This window comes from Gastrolobium bilobum, unplaced genomic scaffold (assembly GCF_033153095.1).
Source record: "Gastrolobium bilobum isolate Gb01-03AN ecotype WA unplaced genomic scaffold, APGP_CSIRO_Gbil_v1 utg8400, whole genome shotgun sequence".
In the NCBI taxonomy this organism is placed as follows: Eukaryota; Viridiplantae; Streptophyta; class Magnoliopsida; order Fabales; family Fabaceae; genus Gastrolobium; species Gastrolobium bilobum.
Genome location: NW_026899279.1, coordinates 1 through 20,629, shown reverse-complemented (window position 1 = coordinate 20,629; position 20,629 = coordinate 1). Strand labels below are relative to the sequence as shown.

General features: G+C 36.2%; 1 protein-coding gene and 1 non-coding gene across 2 annotated transcripts; both read right to left on the bottom strand.

The window, feature by feature from the left end:
* Positions 1-786: 786 nt before the first annotated feature.
* Positions 787-9,207, bottom strand: LOC133289141 (cinnamoyl-CoA reductase-like SNL6). Its single transcript, XM_061487011.1, has 5 exons — positions 8,830-9,207; positions 8,587-8,741; positions 2,332-2,523; positions 1,606-1,940; positions 787-975 (listed from the first exon to the last, which is right to left on the bottom strand). Exons 1-5 carry the CDS (start codon positions 9,122-9,124, stop codon positions 894-896), a joined length of 1,059 nt encoding a protein of 352 aa, XP_061342995.1. The 5' UTR covers positions 9,125-9,207; the 3' UTR covers positions 787-893.
* Positions 9,208-18,835: 9,628 nt separating this feature from the next.
* Positions 18,836-18,942, bottom strand: LOC133289143 (small nucleolar RNA R71). The gene has a single exon (XR_009748454.1). It is a non-coding gene; the product is annotated as a small nucleolar RNA R71 (small nucleolar RNA).
* Positions 18,943-20,629: the final 1,687 nt, after the last annotated feature.

The window sequence follows — 20,629 nt, the reverse complement described above, 5'->3', positions numbered from 1 at the left end:
TGCACTTGGTTTTGGTCTTTTAGTACCATTTGTGATTTGTTGTCATGCATTCCATTGAGTGCATCCATGTTGAGCTATGTTGGTCCATTGTAAATACTTTGTTATCATCAAAACTTCAATATAATCTTCATGACCTATGGTTCAACACTTTCAAGGCAATTTCATTTAAGTTTTTAAGGGAAAACCTTGTGCTTAGTCATTACAGATTCTCTAACTCTGTTTAATCTGCGACGAGAAGTGCTATTTGGTAAACCTTAAACTTAGAACATTATGGTTCCTTGATAGAAATGCTTCTTATTTTCTGTTGCTCTTAGTTAATTATATTTTTTAGTTACATTTTTTTTGAACGTCACTTTTACATTTGTTCCCAAAGGACGATAATCTTGGGCTCATATGAAATCCTATATTACTTGATGTGTATACTTGCACAATTTTGAATAGATTTGCTATTAAATGATTATTTGGTCCGGATAGATACACTTGTTCATCAATACTTTGCTCCCACATTCCTTTGAGCACATATCGACCCAACAATATATTTAAAGTTTATTTTTATCATTTTTTTCAATTTTCTCATAACTTTTTCTTGGGTTCATCTATCACTTAACCCAACTAGTTTGAGATAATAAAAGTATTATTGATGTTGATGTTGTTATTAATTATTATTATTGTTGTTGTTATTATAACTGCTTTTTATGAATTGCAAATCATAATAATAGACAAAATAATTCTTTTATTTATTTTATTGAAAATTATTGTACTTTTGTAACTTATCGCGACCATACAATACGTATAATATTTTTCGATGATGTCAATTACTTTCACCACGGGCAGAAGAGTATCAGACAGGTGGAGATTGTATTAAGCAGCATATAAAAAGATGGCGATCGGAGTCAACCCAATGAATTCACCATCAATTTCTTCAACTTCCTGTTGCTTATTCTTTGCTGGATAAAACCCTTACCTTGGTCACGGCTGCAGAGTATAAAAGTATTTCAGTTTCACTTTTCATAAATTAAGGTATAAATGTTAACATAATAGTTTCCCAAAACTATTTAACCAAGAAAGAAAGAAAAAAGTTTTTCGATCAAAGTAATGCAATATTTTTTTTTCTATAAAATCAAATAATATTTGAAAACATGATATTATTCTAATGCATTGAGTATCGAGTCCCGCGCGTCTGTCAAGTATATGTCTCCGTATAAATTTAAAAAAAAAATTAAAATTTCCCAAGGAATAGATTTTTCGTGTGATCATGTTATTTGATCACAATCACTTATTTAAAAATTATATATATTTTTTTATCTTAGCATGGTCTTCACCTTTTCACATAAAAAGATCTATTCCCATTTTCCTAACAGTCCCCCATGAAAAGTAAATTGTGTTTTGACTTATCAATTTTTGACACGTGATAGGTACACGAATAAGATGAGAATCTTATTACATTAAATTGATATTATATTTAAATATATTATTATTAGAGATATTTTAAAAAAAAAATATCAACAGTGTGATCATAAAAGAAAAAAAAAAAGCACAAAATGACCGGAAATAACCACGGTGGGTCTGCGATTGAAAGTAACTTGGGAGCATTAACTAACTGACCTTTGAGGTAAGGAAGGAGCTACAGAAGTTGACTTGCGGGCAAGCTGAACGGCGTCGTCGTGGGTGTTGATGATGTGGTTGAAGCACAAATATCGACCGTAGGATGAGACATCCTCGTAGACAGAGATGTGGGAATCCACCAAGATTCCTAAATCTACAGTCACCAATACACCATCTTCATACATCTCCGCAGCTCCTCTCAAGTACGGGTACTTGATGGTGAGATCATCACCCATCAATAAGCCTGCGTTGATGGACACCATGTTTAACCCTCTGTCCATTGCCAATGCCCACGCTGTCTTCTCTGCCAGTGTCTTTGACATCCCATGCCACAACTGTTTGTTCAGTTCAAATATTTATTCACTTGGACTTTCCCTTTTGTGGCAATGATATTATCGTAAAGTCAATCTAGCTAATTAATCACCGTATATCTTGATTTTAACATTATTTCATAAAATTTATCACATGTTTTGTAATGGGTTTAAAGAATAAAACCCTTGCAATATTTTAAGAAATTTACTTCTCTCTTACAATATTGATTTTCTTAAAATGTTTGTATTTTCTCTTCAAATTCCAAAATGATCATTTTATAGTTTTGGGTGGGAGAATATAACTTTATCTCATGGAATAACTTATATATTGAATATATTGAATTGGACTTTTTTAATTTTCCTAGCTATATCAAAACTGAGACTAATTAAATAAAATAATGGTGGGTGCATATACCTTGAATTTACGACAGAAATTGACATCACTCCAATGTCGCTCATCCAAATCACATTCCATGGACTTGCGATCCTCCTTCCAAACGATTGCGGTTGCAGAGGATGTGAAAACCACTTTATCAATGGTTTCTGTTTGAGCACAAGCTTCAAGCACGTTGTGTGCGGCTCTGACTTCAACGTCTGCTATGTATTCCTATGTACCAAGACAAGTAGTGACACATCAGCTTTTGACCCTACTTTGTGAATACTACTACTATTCAATCCAGCACATTAATCTTTGCACCCATTTTCGTGTAACTTTGATAAAAGAACAGTTATAGGATTGACCAAAAGTGGCTGTAGTTTTGCTTTTGACCAGAAAGTGAAGTCCAAACACAGCTTGCAATAAATATATGGGACAAAAAACCTAGGATAACGAGGACGGTAATCCAATTTATTTATATTTGGTAAAAGATTTATGAATTCTTTTTCGAAAATATCACTTTTTTGAAATTTTATTTTGTATGTAAAATATAAATTAAAATACCACCCAAAAGGGTGATATTTTCACTTTTCCGGAAAAATAAAAAATTACATGCAAAATTTTTGATAAAAAAATTGATAATATCTTGACCTACAAAATAAATTTTTTTGATAATATTTTTGAAAAACTCACTTTTTCATCATATTTTCAAAAATCGTAATTTTCACATATTTTTTTTTTCTCTACCAAACATCCCCTAAGAAGGAAGAGGAGTTTTATTGTAACTAAGCCTGATTTGTCACTATTATTATAATCGGCTAAAAGAATTGAAACTTGTGAAAATACTAAGAGACTAACTCGCCTCAAAGATAATTACACTGGATATGAAAAAAAGGGAAAAATTGTGTGTCCTTTTACAGGACTGTTGTAAATAATATTGATTTAGTTATTATTTAGTTTTTATTTAGTCATTTATTGTTGTATTGGGCCAAGCTCTTTGTTGTATTGGGCCAAGCCCATTAGGTTAAAAGTAGGTCAAATATTCTCTATAAATAGAGAACCCTTTGTACAGATTATTTACAATTCTATAATATATTAGAATACCTTTTTTCAAGTTGGTATCAGAGCTCTCGATCTGAGGGCTTTGCTTCCGCACATATTATCTTCTTTTTTAACAAAACCCTAATTTCTTTGCCTCTTGCCGTCATTAGCCGCCACCGGAAAATTTTTCCGGGGACCTTTTGGACCAAGGGGACCATTGTTGACCTTATTTTTCCTCCGATCTATCATTCTACGCAGTGTTCCTCCGCCACAAACGACCGAAACACCTCTGATCGCCTCCAATCAGATCTGTCTTCACCGTTTGGACCACTTTCCGGCGACTTTTCAACCGCGACCACCCACAGACAGGTGTGCGCTCACCGGACGACCACACCAGAAAAATCTCAGCCGGCGAAGCCCATCCACGCGCTCTCACGCGCCGCCCCTTTCCCGGCGAGTGAATCCCACGCGCAGCTCCTTTCTCCGGCGCGTGGAGGCACGTGCGGCCGTGTTTTTGGACCGGACCACCACCATTCTTCTCGTCTTCTTGTCTTCTGTCTGGATCTGTAATTATTTTTCTGATCAGAGGTCATTTGATATTCTGTTTGGTTGATTTTATCGCTGGTTGTTAACTTTTTTTGTTAAAGAATGGCTGAGCATGATAGTTCTTCGATCTTATCTGGTAAGAGCACACGTTCTATATCTCTTCTTGCTTCTTGCACTGATTTTAAAACCTCATGGATTTTGGATTCTGGTGCAACTGATCATATGGCTTGTCGTACTGAGTTATTTTGTTCTTATCATCCTACTGTTGGTAGTCATACTATATCCGTAGCTGATGGATCCCATAAATCAGTTATTGGTTCTGGTAACATTCAAATTCAACCTTCCTTGTTTCTTAAAAATGTTCTTTATGTTCCTCAGCTTTCTACTAATCTTATCTCCACTCAAAAACTTACAACTGATTTGAATTGTTCTATCACATTTTTTCCTTCTCATTGTCTTATTCAGGATCTTACCACGAAGAAGACAATTGGAGTTGCTAATGAACAGGATGGGTTGTATCATCTCCTTCCAGACCATGCTAGCAAAAATCAGTTATTAATGACACGTCATCCTTCTACTGCAGAGTCTATGATTTGGCTCCATCACAAGCGTCTCGGGCATCCACCATTTAGTCTTTTGAAGTCTATGTTCCCCTCTCTGTTTCTCAATAAGTCGGTTGAGACCTTTCATTGTGATGTTTGTGAATTTGCAAAACACCATCGAGTGTCATTTCCTTCTAGCACTATTAAAAGCAGAGAACCTTTTTCTCTTATCCATTCTGATGTTTGGGGCCCTTCTAAAGTGCACAGTGTTTCAGGTGCTAGGTGATTTGTTTCTTTTATTGACGATTGTACTCGGATAACATGGATATACTTGATGAAAGACAAGTCTGAAGTACCAGAGATATTTATTCGGTTTCATCACATGGTTGAGACTCAGTTTGGTAAGGGTATTAAAAGACTCAGATCTGATAATGGTACTGAGTACGTCAATCAACGCCTGTCACAATTCATTTCAGACAGAGGTATGATTCATGAGCTCACATGTGTTGATACCCCTCAACAAAACGGGGTTGCTGAAAGGAAAAATCGTCACCTTCTTGAAGTTGCTAGAGCACTACTTTTTCAGACATCTGTTCCTAGTTCTTATTAGGGAGAAGCAGTATTAGCTGCAACTTTTTTGATCAACCGTTTACCTTCACGGGTCCTTAACAATATCAGTCCTATTCATTCCATGACTTCCTTCTTTCCTTCTGTTCCCATATTGCAGAGCCTTCCACCAAGAGTGTTTGGATGTGTTGCCTTTGTCCATGTTCATAAACAACATCGGAGTAAGTTGGATCCTAGGGCTCTTAAGTGTATCTTCCTTGGTTATAACCCTTATAAAAAAGGGTACAAGTGTTATCATCCACCAAGTCGGAAATTTTTTGTTTCTATGGATGTCACCTTTCAAGAATCTGAATCTTATTTCCTGGGTCCTCATCGTCAGGGGGAGAATAGTTCTTCAGAAGACTCGTCCCCTTCCTTCTTTGAGTCTGGATCAATCTTCTCTCTTCCTAGTGTGTCTGCTCCTGGTGTGTCAGAACCTTCAAATACACCTGAGATACAACCCATACTGTCTCACCAGCAACCTCAATCGTCTGAACCACTGGTAAGTCCTGAATCTCCTATTTCTTCTGAATCTCCTGTTTCTGATTCTAATATTATTTCCTCTCATGATTTGTCTATTTCTTCTGATATCTCTAATGACTTACCCATTGCTTCTACTTCTGATGACTTACCTATTGCTCTTAGAAAAGGAAAAAGATCTTGTCACAAGAAAACTTGTTCCTCCTGTCCCTCTTGTACTCAATACCCTATCTCCCACTTTGTTTCCTCTGCTAATCTTTCTGTGCAGCACAAAAGCTTTGTTTCAGCACTAGATTCTATTGCAATCCCAAAATCAGTACATGAAGCCTTGAAAGATAGGAATTGGGCTCAAGCCATGCAAGAGGAGATGAATGCTTTGGAGAAAAATAAAACATGGGAGGTTATTGATAGACCCAACGGAAAGAAAGCAGTAGGGTGCAGATGGGTTTATACCCTGAAATATAATTCTGATGGCACTCTTGAGAGATATAAGGCTCGATTAGTGGCCAAAGGTTACACTCAAACCTATGGCATTGATTATGAAGAAACTTTTGCTCCAGTTGCAAAGATGAATACAGTGAGAATCTTGTTATCCCTTGCTGCCCATTACAATTGGGATATAAATCAATTTGATGTGAAAAATGCTTTCCTCAATGGTGAGTTAGAAGAAGAAGTCTACATGGAAATCCCGCCTGGTTTTGATTCTGTGAAGGGGGAAAATAAAGTTTGTAGATTAAAAAAGGCCTTGTATGGATTGAAGCAGTCACCTCGTGCTTGGTTTGGAAGATTTACTAAGGTTATGATGACCTTAGGATACAGACAGAGCCAAGGAGATCACACTCTTTTCTTCAAGCACTCCCAAAATGGGAAGCTTACTGTGCTCCTTGTATATGTTGATGATATTATTATCACAGGTGATGATTTTGTGGAGAGACAGATTCTGCAAACACGGCTTGCCTCTGAGTTTGAAATCAAAGACCTTGGGAAACTGAGATATTTCCTAGGGATAGAAGTAGCTCATTCAAGCAAAGGAATTTTTATCAGCCAGAGGAAATATGTTCTTGATCTTCTCAAAGAAGCAGGAAAGCTCGGGTGTAAACCCTCTAATACTCCTATTGAGCAGAATCACAAGATGGGCTATGAAGAAGAGAGTCCTCCAGTTGATAAAGGACAATATCAACGGCTAGTTGGGAAATTGATATATTTGGCCCATACTAGACCAGACCTAGCTTATGCTGTTAGTGTTGTCAGTCAGTTTATGCACGATCCAAAAGAAAAACACATGCAGGCAGTAGAGAGAATTCTTCAGTATCTTAAAGGTACTCCTGGTAAAGGATTGTTATTCCGACGTGATGGCAATCTATCTTTAGAAGTCTACACAGATGCTGATTATGCTGGATCCGTGACTGACCGTCGTTCTACCACTGGTTATTGCATGTTTCTTTGCGGTAACTTGGTGACATGGAGAAGTAAGAAACAAGATGTGGTTGCCAGATCAAGTGCAGAAGCTGAATTTCGAGCTATGGCTCAAGGCATTTGTGAGTTACTATGGCTGAAAATTGTTCTTGATGATCTCAAAATAAAATGTGAGGGACCTATGAAGCTGCTGTGTGATAATAAGTCCGCTATTTGTATAGCTCATAATCCAGTTCAACATGATCGGACTAAACATATTGAGGTTGACCGCCATTTCATCAAAGAGAAACTTGATAGCGGGTTGATTACCACTCCATACATTCCCACTGGGCGTCAATTGGCTGATCTATTAACAAAGGGGCTTCCTTCAGACAGATTTCAAGAACTTACTAGCAAGCTGGGAATGATAAATATTTATTCCTCAGCTTGAGGGGGAGTGTTGTAAATAATATTGATTTAATTATTATTTAGTTTTTATTTAGTCATTTATTGTTGTATTGGGCCAAGCTCTTTGTTGTATTGGGCCAAGCCCATTAGGTTAAAAGTAGGTCAAATATTCTCTATAAATAGAGAACCCTTTGTACAGATTATTTACAATTCTATAATATATTAGAATACCCTTTTTCAAGTAGGACATAAACTTAGATCCTTTTAAAAAAAGATAGATACAAAGATATGTAATAAGTCTCACTGAAAAAATAATAACAAAATAAAATAAAATATGGATCTCATTTCTTTGTGTCTATCTCTTTCTTAAAAGGATCAAAGTTTGCATCCTTTAAAAGGACATATATTTTTCAAAAAAAAAAAAAAAAAACTTGAAAAACATGAAAATCGTTCAGAACTTCAGATGCACTGTATGTTTTGTGTTTACGATGTTAAACAAGTGAAAATATTCTATTCGGTACAAATTTAAAAACTATATGTTGAATACAAAATAATATCCAAATAAATAAAGAATTAAAAAAATTAGTGCCCCCTTTGTATAATTCTTACGTACTCTTGTTGCATAAAATTTAAATGTATAACATCAAATTAATACTTAAGCAATTCCATCACATACAAATCTCTTCCCAGCCCCAAAAATTTGATGTGACTTAAAGTGCTATAGGTGTAGGGTTTAATATTTTTATTTTTATTACAAAAATTATTTATCTATCGTATTTATATAAAAGTAAATGAATTTCATTAATTTTTTTTTCTTCTTTTCACGACGAGACTTACTTATTTTTTTATGTGAATGTAATAGGTAAATATTTTCTGCAACAAAGATAAAAATATTTTTTTTCCATAAATGTAATTATAAAAAAGAAGAAGCAATAATCACCATGTTGATTTGGCAATCCAAGTGAACGACAATAACACAAATTAAATTTTATTTGACTCCGGGGATTTACCAGCATACTAGAGAAGGATCAATACTGCTTAGTTCTCATTATATGATATCACACTATCCCCGTGATTTAATGATCACAAGTTCATTGGAATTTCTTAGCAGTTAGAACGCTTTTGTACCAGAGAGTATTCAGAGAAATATAATATTATAGAGTATTTTTATTTTTACGCTGGAACTGATTATTCAAAAATAAAAAATAAAATAAAGAGCAGCTTAAAAGATGATGTAAAATGAAATCACGCAAAGAAGGAAAAAAGGGAAGCTCACATCATAGTTGGGTTGGTCTTGAGGTGGTTCAAATGTATAGAACAAGCCAGAGCAACCTTTGAGAGCATCGGTTATGCTATGATAATCAAATGGGTCTGAACGGAAAATCTTAAGCCTGTTTGTGTCAGCTGAAATCCCATTAAATTGCTCTTCTCCTGAAAAAAAAATTCCAAAAAAATGATCCACTATACATATATAGCTAGCAAGAAAGCCAAGAAAATTAAGAAGCCAATAATCAATTACCATGTGTTTGAATAGAGGCATGAACGGTGTATCCCTTTTGAAGTAATCGCTCGACCAAACTGGTACCTAACTGGCCCGAAGCATCCATTACACAAACTGTGTTAACACTTTGATCGAATGAAGGTGCCATCTTGGTCCAAGAAAAAGAAAGAGAAAGAGAGTAATTTGTTGTTTTAGAAAAAGAAAAAGAAAGAAAGAAAAGAACAGTAAATGGTTCAAAGGTTGTAAATTGTAATTGTAGACAGAGTAAGATGGGGTGAAGGTGAGTTATAAATAAAAGAAGGGAAGGTAGCATTCAAAGAGCGTGAAGGGTAGATAGGTAGGAGGTAGTTGTGTTAGAGAGAGACGCGCATGGATGAACAGAACACCCTGAAAGAGAAAAACAGGGTCGCTGGGTCAGATACAGGGAGAAAAGAGAACTGGGTTTTCAACAGTGATTAATGTGGTTTGGTGGGAATCTGCGTGGCTAGTTATAGTTATCCAGCTAACTAACCCTTCAGAATTCAGATATCCAAATTGTACTTTAATAAAAGGGCAAGTCGAGCGTCATGTCACAGGAGGTAAATACATCTTCCAGCACATACATCAAAAGCAGTGCTTAATTTGTTTACATTTTTTGTTTTTTTCGTTAAGTGGGAACTACAAATGAGGCTTGATATAAAATCTTTCCTGAGGCTTCATTTCCCGTTAATAAAATGTTAAATTTTTTACAAATTCTTTAGGTATCATTTTTATTCTCAATAGTTACCAAGATTATTAGGTTGATTCAAGGAATAAGATTAAATTTATTTTCCCCCGTTAAATTATGTATCCTGACAAGAAAATTTTGTGTAGACCACGTATATACACGTTGTGTATATTAAAGTTTAATGATTAAAATTATTATTTTATATTAAATAATAACATAAATTATTGTGCTATGTAATTTTTTTTTTTTCACCGGTTGATCAATTACTCACTTAATCGAGTCGTGAGCAAGTTACAAGAATATCAAAATTTCCCCTACCAAATTTTTAACGTAGTTAGATATCTATAACTTGAACTTGAGACAATATCATACCCCTTAGTATACTTGCTTAGTGATGGTATGCTATATAATTACTTTACATTCATAATCAATATCTTTAAGTTTTTTATTAGTTTATATAATTTGTTTACAACACTAAAAAAGCTTCTTTTAAATGGCGACTAGTAAATAAACATTTCAAGCCTTTGTTTAGATTGTTCAAATTATATAAAATAATATTATTTAATTTTAGGTTTTCAAGATAAGAGTTTATACTTTTTATTTAACATTTTATATTTTAACTCCTTGACTATATTAAGACATTTATTATCAAATTTCTTTAAATAATTAAAAGGATGCCAACTGTAACATCTTTTGTGCACCTGGCATATTAACTCGTTATAGTATTAAGTGCAGCAAGAAAAATTCATAATCAATAATAAAATTGACTTACTTTGTTACCTATACATGTAATTCAAACAATTATCCTCTTGTAAAAGGTGGATTAACTTTTCTTTTTCATTAACATGCTACTATACTTAACTCATCTCTACTTGAACTTGATGGATAACCCATTAAAACATCATAAAAGACTCTTTAGATTCTTTCTATGTACATGTATGTGGATATTCCCATACATGCTAAATCATCAATTATGAGTAATTAACCACAAATCTAACATGAACACACCATTACATATAGAAAATCCAAGATTTCAGTGGTTTTGAACTAAACATAATGATTAACGAATTTCAATAACAAACAGAGGAAACAAAAATCTGGAAGCTCATACTCAATCTAAAACTAGGAACAGACCCCTTAGGTTCATAAATCAATATATTTTGATACCAAAAACTAAACATCTAAAGCTATAATTTGATATCTCATTTGCTAAGTTTCGTTAAGATTTGAGTGAAATATGGATTTGTCAAAAATAGGTCCCTGATTTAACACTTGATAGGAGATGCAAATCCTGGCAGCACTTAAACAATTCGAAACTGGGATTGCCCATAAATTCTACTATTTGAACACATCCAATTAGACTTCTGGGGGTTTACAATGATATATTATTCCTTTCTTTCGGAGAAGAAATGGAATAGACATGATTTTTACAAAAATGGTCTACAAATTGACAACCAAGAAATACGAGCTTGGACGACTCTAATTCTATTTATAATTGGGAACAACCTATACTTCCATAAATGATGATAGTCTACAATTTAAAATTACACATATAGAGCTTTAAAATGATACCTCATAAGCTCCATTTGGTTAAGAATTGGTTGAGTTGTAAAATTTTCAAGTTCACTCTCAAATCTTGACAACAACAGAAATACGATTGCGTGGCAGCTATACCTATCGTTTGAGCCATGGAATTACAAAATGAGATACTCAAACTCAATAAGACTACATATGCCATATATATCACACCGTGTGCACCCAGTCTATTAAACATACAATGGTAATAAGCGCAACTTAATTAAATGGCGGAAGCTACTTATCCAATTATGAAGATTAATTTAATTTAACCAAATCAATTAACTTTTTCTTTTTAACAATCTTTATGTAATTGCAATACAAACAATAATATGAAATATCTCTAATCATAAATAATACTTAGTCATAAGCTTACATCGTGGAGTCATGACAACATCCATATTGTAACACCCCATTACTGGACTGGTGTATTGTCATCAATTATGATATTAAGTGCAGTCACAATCAGAGCAGTTATTTGAAAATTATGGGAAAACTTTTTCTTTTTAATATCGTTTGCACTTTTAAAATAATCACATCAGACAATATACTAACTGTGATCATAAATCAAAACTTATAGCCGAATTATGAATACAGTAGCTTAATACCATACAACTTACATTTGAAGGTTGCTAATTGGTTCCCATAAACCAACAAAATTTAAAACTCATTTTATCCATGTTTAACACTAAATGCCTTCAATTTGTATTTAATCTAGGAATTTTATACTTCCACAATGATTATCATTTCTTAATATGTTATATATTTCTTCGTTAGCTTCGCGTGGGTTCAAACTGCACTCAATTTGGAGTACCGTAGCTCAATTTAAGAATTTTCTAAGAAAATGGATGCTAATTCCACAGGGGCCCGGCCCGGCGACGGGCACCAAAATAGGGTATTTCAACCTACTTTGATGTTTCAAACATAACTTGAGTTATACTAATCCAATTTACACAATCTTGATCTCGTTGGAATGATAAAAGAAAGATTTATAACTTCCAAGAGGCCAAGGGGTCCAATTCTATCATATGGGATATGAAAATTGGCAGCACTCTGTTTATATTTTTAACCATTGCCAATTTTTCCAATAATGTACCTAATCAATTATCATCCAATATTTACTTGACTATTTCACAACTCAATACATCCAATAACTCATTGACCCTTCCATCAATATATACACTTCCATATGATATTCTTTACAACAACCAAATCTTAAATATAATCCAAGTGGCATTAACATCCCCCATGCTTACCAATATCCAAAATGAAAAAATGAGGCATATACAATTGGATTCCAAAATACAACTAATGATTAGGAGATTTAGAATTACATATGAACAACAAAAGCATGGTAAATACAACTACATGCAATACCATGTTCATATATTAAGTCCTCTACACAATGAATGCTAACATGTACATTTACAAATCTTCCAAAATGACGTATAAATTTCATGCACCAAAATCTATCTCCACCATTAGGTCGGCCTCTTGCCCGAAACTCCAATGTGCTCACCTGAACCTGAAATGGTGCCCCAAAGAGGGGTGAGATATATATATATATATATATATATATATATATATATATCAATAAACTAATGGCACTGGAGGATCACTCCGCCTAAGGGCTCACTCAATGTGCATGAAATGATACATATATGAACAGTATAACATACAAAATCATATAACTAACTTGGCACAATCCAAGAACATCCCTACAAGGATTTCGTTCAAGGACCCCATCAAACTTCTCCCGAGACGCTTCTTGGCGCCTTTCCCATGGTTGAGAGTCTCCATGGAAAACCCAACTGGAACTTCTAAGGAGACCAATCCAGCGGAAGTCCCATATTTAGAGCTCCCTAGTGCCGCTCCCAGAGACGACTCTACAGCAAAACCCGACCGGAACTCCCCAAAGGAGCATAAACCGGTGGAAGTCCAAACCAACACATCTACTGGTCAGAGATCACAATTGCAATATCACACAACATGTCACTCGCATGTCAATCAACATGTCAATAATGCATGAACATACTATTACATGCATTATCAAAGAGCACACATCCAACCATCACCCCCAACTTGGGCATGATGGAACACACAAGGGGATTAACACCAGCTCCAAGAGTTTACCTCAATTCCACAAGCAATGTACTCCAATGTTAGCTCCAAGCTCAATCCACCTCTATTGAATCTGTGAGAGGTAAACTACAATGATCATACAACAATGATCATCAATAACTTGATCAACAAGTCATAACAATTCTACAACCCACAACAAACCTCATTGTAACATCCTGTGTGCACCCGGTGTATTGAAGATATAAATGGTAATAAGCGCAGCTCAATAAATGTGGAAGCTAAAAACATCTCCAATTATGAACCTTTTCATATTAACTCAATGAATCTTTTTCAAAAACTGCCGGTATGTAAATTGCAATAAATAACGTAATTGAATAACCTCATAATATAAATAATGTATCAAGTCATGGAATTACAACTTGTAGACTAGACATGTCCTCATACAATAATACAACTCCAATATGAATATCACAACTTATTCAAATGTGGCATGGACAACCCCCATGCTCACTAAATAAAGCAACAAAATCATCAAATCATGTCTCAAGTACAATAGCCATAAAGGTATAACAACAAGGCCAAAATCATAATAACATAGCAAGATGCATGCATCATCTCAACTCAACTCAACTCCGGCCTCCTGCCACTAGAGGCCTCAACCTCAGAAGTACCTGTACCTGAAAATATCCCCACACGGGGTGAGATCTCTAACAAGAAATCTCAGTAAGACAATATAGCACCTCATATTTTTAAAACATATAATTATAGTTTAAACAATGATTAAAGGGTAGGATAAGTTAAAATTCTGAGTTCTGGGTTAAAATACGTAAAAAGGGTAAAACGATAATTTGACAAACACTTAACCCTAAACAGTAAAATGTTAGTAGAAGGCCTCAAATGAGAAAACTAACCCTGGAAAAGGATTCATAACAAAAAATTAAGTGCTTAGGCAAGTTTCTGGAAATTTGATGAATAGTGTTTTACTGGGTAAAAATACAACAGTACAGTTGCACCGAAAAGCGTGTCAAGTGAAACTTGAGCTATAAGTTTGGAAATAAGTCAGAAAAGGTACGTAAGACTAAGATTTAGGATTATTGATGAAATTTTATTAAAATTAGGGTCTTTGGGAAAACGTGCCAACATTGCACATATTAGCTTAAAACTTTGATTTCACCGAATGACCGGTGTAAGAACCCGCACTGCTAAATAATTAATTAAATAAGATTATCTATTGCAGAGCATGAATTTGATAATGATTATGGATAATGATAATGGATAATGATAATAAGATAATTAATTAGAAAGTGGAATAATGCTTAAGTCGCTTTTCTGATGAAAAGTGCAGATACCAGTTCTGCTTCACGGTATGAATTCGTACCGGTGAAGTATCCGAAACATTTATAATAAGTACATGAATATTCCTAGAAAAATACTTAGGTCAAGTATATCATGTTTGGAGTCATAATAACGAGTTCTGATGTTAGAACTTATATCGGCTACGTATAAATCGCATATCGACAAAGTGCTGCGAAAATTATAATAAAAATGTGACAAATCCTAGAAAAATGGCTAGGTTCAGAATATGAAGTTTGAGATTAAAATGATTAGCGAAGCTATTAGAATTAATACCGACGTATTAAGTTAAGTGCACGTGTAAATATGATGGCACATAAACCTAGGGCAATTTCCATATATTGCTACGTGCCCCTTGCTGCCTTGTATTTCTGCACCTCCTCCATGCACTCCCCTCTCGAAGAAAACCTGAAGTGATCACCTTTCCTTTGCTTCCTTCCACCAAAAATCTTTAGATACTCAAAAGCCTTCATCTTCTTTGTGAAAGAACCATTCTTGGTGGGTTTTTGGCTGCTGACTTGGAGGCTTGGGGACTATTCTTCTAGGTTGGGTGGTGTAGGAGCCATTTCCTCAGTAGTTGATGATTCAAGAAGCCATTGGGTGGAGGAAAGGACCAAACTTGTGAACCATTTAGTAGTCTTGTAGTGGAAGAGTTGTTGAGCAGAGTAGAGAGCTCCAAGATCACCCATTTCTTCTGTTTTAAGCCTTTGGGTATATACCTCAACCTTTGTTCTTATGTTTTCATGAAAAAGATCAAGTTTTGGATGTAAAATGAGATGATTAAGAAACTAACATGAACACTGGTCTAAATGTGTCTAAAGATGCATGCTTGAACGTGTAGAAGTATTAAAAATGGAGACTTGGACTGTTATATTTGGATTATCTTATGCCCTATTATTTGATGACTATTGTATTTGAGACTTATCATTGTTATGTGGTTATATTTGGTAAGCATGGGGATTGTTCATGCCACATTAGTATCAGTTATGTTCATTTCAGACTTGAGTTGTACTTATGTATCAGGATATTGTTCGGTCTACGTAATAGTTCCGTGACTCGATACTATTTATGTCATGAGGTTATTTAGTTAGTTATTTATTGCAATTTACATACATGCGATATTTTGAAAAAGAATAAGTAAATCCACTTGGTTAATAATGAATGGTTTCATAATTGGAAAGAAAAAGTTAGCTTCCGTATTTATTTAGCTGCGCTATTACCATATGTATGTTTAATACATCGGGTGCACACAGGGTGTTACATTTTATGGTATCAAAGCACTTTCTTTGGAAAAAGCTTGTATGTATTGCAATAACTAGAATGCCTTGTTGTCTGAATTGTCTTGAGAGTTTCTCTTTTGGTTTTGCTGTGATAACGCATGTGTGACCACATTGTGTGTGCCTGATCAACTCATTCTTTGTGTAACCTGTGCAGAGTTATGGCGCCTCCTAGGAGAACTCGGGAGACGAACGAGGGTCAGCCTGATCCTATCCTGATTGCATTAACTAAGATGCTGGCAGCTAGACAAGCCGACCAGGAGGCCATTAGAGTGGCTAACCAGGCTATGATGGACGCCGTAAGAGAGGCAAACCAGAAAGCTACTGAAGACGTGCTCGAGGCAAACAGGCTGGCAAACAAGACCATGATGAGGGTCATGTTGGAGGAGATGAGGGCTGGTCGCAATGATGGCCAGTTCCCTCCACCACCACCATCTCCACCTAGTAACCATGAAGGGAACGAAGGAAGAGGAACACATATTCCAACCACGATGGTCTGAGCCACATGGAGGGAGTGAGCCACCTTACAGGACTGATGCAGCCTATTATGAGCCAGTAAAGGATCAATAGACCATAGATCACCGACTTAATGCTTTCCGCAAGCATAAGCTGATGGGACGTAAATTCGTTCCCATCTAAGCCCATTTTGATGGCAAAATACCATATGTTCCCTCATCTGATGAGCAACTTCAGCTTGAAAATCACTTGTTTTACACATTTGTGACAAAAACACAGTGGGGGAACGGATGGTAACGTATTCCTTTAAAATATATTAAAAGGGGAACGGACTGAGACACATTTAATGCACCTGCTCCATTCATTTAATGCTTCTGTACACTTTGCAGGTAACGTAGAGTTAAAGACTTCTAAAAAGCAAGGCGGTGCACCAACTGAGCAGCTGGAAACGTGAAGAATAGGGAATCAAGAGTTCTCATTGGCTGAAAACAGAAGCAAAACATGGGAAGGCCTGCAAACAACGGCTAATCATCACCAAACCCTGTTCCATTCAGCAATTCACGCAAGCTTCACACTCCGCTGCCACCGTCCCGTCCCCTCATTCAAGCAACTAGCTCCAAGGGAATTACAGTCTTGCCATTCCTCTTCCAGCTATAAATAGGACCTCCCTCACACAAAAATATCATCGAATCCCGGAGGGTTTACAGTCCGAAAGGAAGAGATCACTTAGTAGTAGTTAGTAACTTAGTTTAATTTTCAGCTGTAATTATAGTTAAGCGATAACCCCTTTTCCCTTCTCTGTAAACAACCATCAAGACTCCTCACGAGCAATTACCCATCTTTCTCCATTTTCTGTTTCTTTTTGTAAACTGTCTTTTAAATTAATATAAGTGTTTTTCTCTTCGTTCCAATCGTTATCTCTTAACTGAATCTCGGGTCTATGTGATCTCAGTTGAGAATAATTATGTTTAAACTATCAGCCATGAGCTGAACTATCTGTGGAACGGGTAAACTGTGAAACTCTTAAAGAACTATTTTCAAAACTCTTGACCGAAGCATTTTGTATTTCTTTGGCTGAGTAAGCTATATTCATTGTGCGCCAATGGAAATTGGGTACATACTGAGAAAGGAACTTCCATAAGGAAGGGATTTCAGACAGCTTAGCCATTGGGGGAAGGTAGATGTCATGGCAAAAACGCTACTGGTCACCTTAGGAATAAGGGGCCAACTCGTCCATTTTAAGGTTCTGAACTAAGTACCTGTTGGAGTCAAGGGAGCCATAGGAATATGGAAACTTGTGAGCCATCTAGACCATGAGCTGAGGAATCAGAGTTGGCAGGCAAAGAAACTGGGACAAAGCCAAAAGGTGCTAAGTCTTGAGCTGAGAAAACAGCCCCTTTAAGAGTGAAGCAATGAATCTGTTCCTTCTGTTAAACTGTTTTAACCACCACCCTGTTGTCTCTTGATTATAGTTATTTCTGTTTTAGTAATTTTATTTTATTTTATTTAGTACTTATAAAAACTCCAATGATTGTTATCTCACCTTCTTCTAAACAGGAAGGATCACATACATAACGCAGCGAGCAACTGTTTGCCATCAGGTTGAACCTACTGTTCCTGAGGAACGTTGTCAAGACAGTAGGGAACGTTTGACCAGACAGCTCATTTACTAACTTTTCTTCTCATTTTCACTCTTTATAAACAGTTATAAAACAATAATTAGCACTCTATCCTCGTGGGAACGCTAATTTGGGCATTAATACTCCCTTTATTACTTGATGCGTGCACTTGCGCACTTGGGTTGGAACTGAAGGACGAATCTGTGTCTGCAAGAACAGAAGAACGTCCCCGATCAGAACTTATATTTTTCCATCATCAGCAAACCACCCAACAAGTTTTTGGCGCCGTTGCCGGGGATAGAAACACTAACTGTTGTTCTTATCATTGTTTTTTAACACATATACTGTATATCTGACTTTACTTTTATATTTTTTTCTTTATCACTGAATCTGCTGTGCATATATATACCCTGTTCTATTGGTTTATGAGTGAAAAGTTTGAAACAGACTCTAACCACTCCATTGAAGTACCTGAGTTTCTCTTTGATTCTGAGCCAGAACGCACACTCCATAGGAGAAGAAGGAACCTAAGGGAAAGATTTCCTGAAAACATGGCTGATCACAATAATAACAATGAAGAGGTTCCCCCTGAACAGAACTTCAGAACTTTGGCTGCTCCTTTCAGGAACAGACCAGATAGGGGAGTAATCCTTCCCCCTGTAGCACCAAATTTTGAACTAAAACCTATCATGTTCCACATGATTAGGGAAGCAAGGGTCTTCAATGGACTCCCTACAGAAAATCCTTACACACACCTCACAACATTCCAAGATATTTGTGATAATTTTAAAGTCGAGGGTGTAACAGAGGAGAGCATGAGAATGAGGTTGTTCCCTCACTCCTCGGGTTTAAAAGCTAAAACATGGATGAAAACTCTCACCCCTGGATCAATCCACACACGGGAAGAACTCTCTAACAAGTTCATAGAGAGGTTTCTCCCAATGTCTCGACAAGCTGATGTTAGAGCTGAAATCTCTAACTTCAGATTGTTTCATGGAGAAAATCTCTATGAAGCATGGGAGAGATACAAGGACATCATAAGAAAATGTCCAAACCATGGGGTAGAGAGTTGGGGAGTGCTACAATCTTTCTATAAAGGACTTGACCATACTTCTCAATCTCACCTAGATTTTGCTGTAGGAGGATATTTCTTTACAGGAACACTTGAATCAAGATACGAAATCATAGAAGGGACTGCTGAAAGATGTCTCAAATGGCCAATAGACAGAGTGAGCCCAGTGAGGAAGCCAGACATGCTAGAACTGGATAAACAAATAGCCATGGAAGCCCGGCTGGCATCACTCATGAATGAAGTGAAGAACCTAAAAGCTGACCAAGCAGCACTAAGGATGGAAGTTTTACAACTCACAGCAACTGAAACAGAACCATGCTCAGCCTGTGGTGACCTTCATGACTCAACAGACTGCCCATCCACTGCATTGATGTTTTATGCAGAAAATTTTTGCAATAGGAACTTGACCAGAGACAATCAACAAGCAGGACGAAATACACATTCAAGCCCTGGAGGAACTATCATTAAGGATCAGAACCACAACACCCAATGGAGGCCACCCATTAACCAGAGACCATTCAACAACAATCAGCAGCAGTATCAGCAAGGTAGCAGCAATGGAACATTTGAACAAAGAAGAAACAACTACGTTCCGTTCCACAGAGATGACCAACGCATCAACACCCTGGAAAATTATGTCAAGAAATATGTCACCAGGAATGATGCAGTGGTCAGGAATATTGAGTCCCATCTGGGACAGATTGCTGTCAATCTTTAAACCAGAACGCCAGGATCACTACCAGGGGACACTGAGGTCCCCTCAACCAATTCTGAAATCCCTTGAGAGGCAAGTACCATGTCTAGCTAAAGACATTAAACTAAGCGCTGACTGGGAGGCAACCCAGTAGATACATTTGCTCTCTGACAAAGAGCAAAGTTTTGGGGTGGTTATCCATAACCACACAGCTCCTAAAAAGGAGGGAACGTCTGATGTTCCTCTCCAAAAAGTCCAAATAAAGTACATTCCGTTCCAGGAATGTAGTTTTGGGGTGGTCTCTGACCACACAATCCAAAAATATATATATATATATATATATATATATATATATATATATATGTAATTATATGTTTTGTTATATGTTCATCTAGATTTATTAAATAATAGGTGATAGGTTAGTATGTCCCCTTTTCCTTACTTAGTACTCACTATTGCATGTTTTCTCATTATTTATTTCAGTTAGTTATTTAATTATTAGTTAGGAAAAGACAAAGGGAACGTTCCCTGGGTTAGGATATAAGAGTGACTGGGACACCTGTCCCTGCTGAGTCACTTAAAAAGATACGCAGCCATATCCAATTTGCACTCATTGCAATTCTTGGAACGCGCGCAGAAAAAGCAACCGTCTCCTCAACCATCAAGACAACTGCACCCTTTCCTTTTCCCTCTCTCCCACATCTTAACCTAAATCGTTCCATCTTCTCACACTCTTCCCATCAGTAACTGGTCACCTACTGCTGACCACTCGTTCTGTAACGTCCCCATTCCACTACCTCTTCAACCTCCTCTCCTTAACCTCCACGTCCTAGAAACCTTTCATTTTCGCACCCACAGTCTATTTAAACTCGGTCTCTGATTTCTTCAAGTTCTACTACTTCCATTCAACTCAGAACCCTTTTATCCCTCCTGCATTTATGCCCTAACTCCCTTTCTGAACAAAATGACTAAGCTTTCATTTAA

Excerpts from the sequence above, each read along its gene's own strand:
- LOC133289141 (XM_061487011.1), bottom strand. The coding sequence starts at position 9,124 with ATGCTACCTTCCCTTCTTTTATTTATAACTCACCTTCACCCCATCTTA. Across the intron at positions 2,524-8,586 it reads AAGACCAACCCAACTATGAT|GAATACATAGCAGACGTTGA; the intron begins GTGAGCTTCCCT and ends CTTGGTACATAG. Across the intron at positions 1,941-2,331 it reads ATTTCTGTCGTAAATTCAAG|TTGTGGCATGGGATGTCAAA; the intron begins GTATATGCACCC and ends CTGAACAAACAG.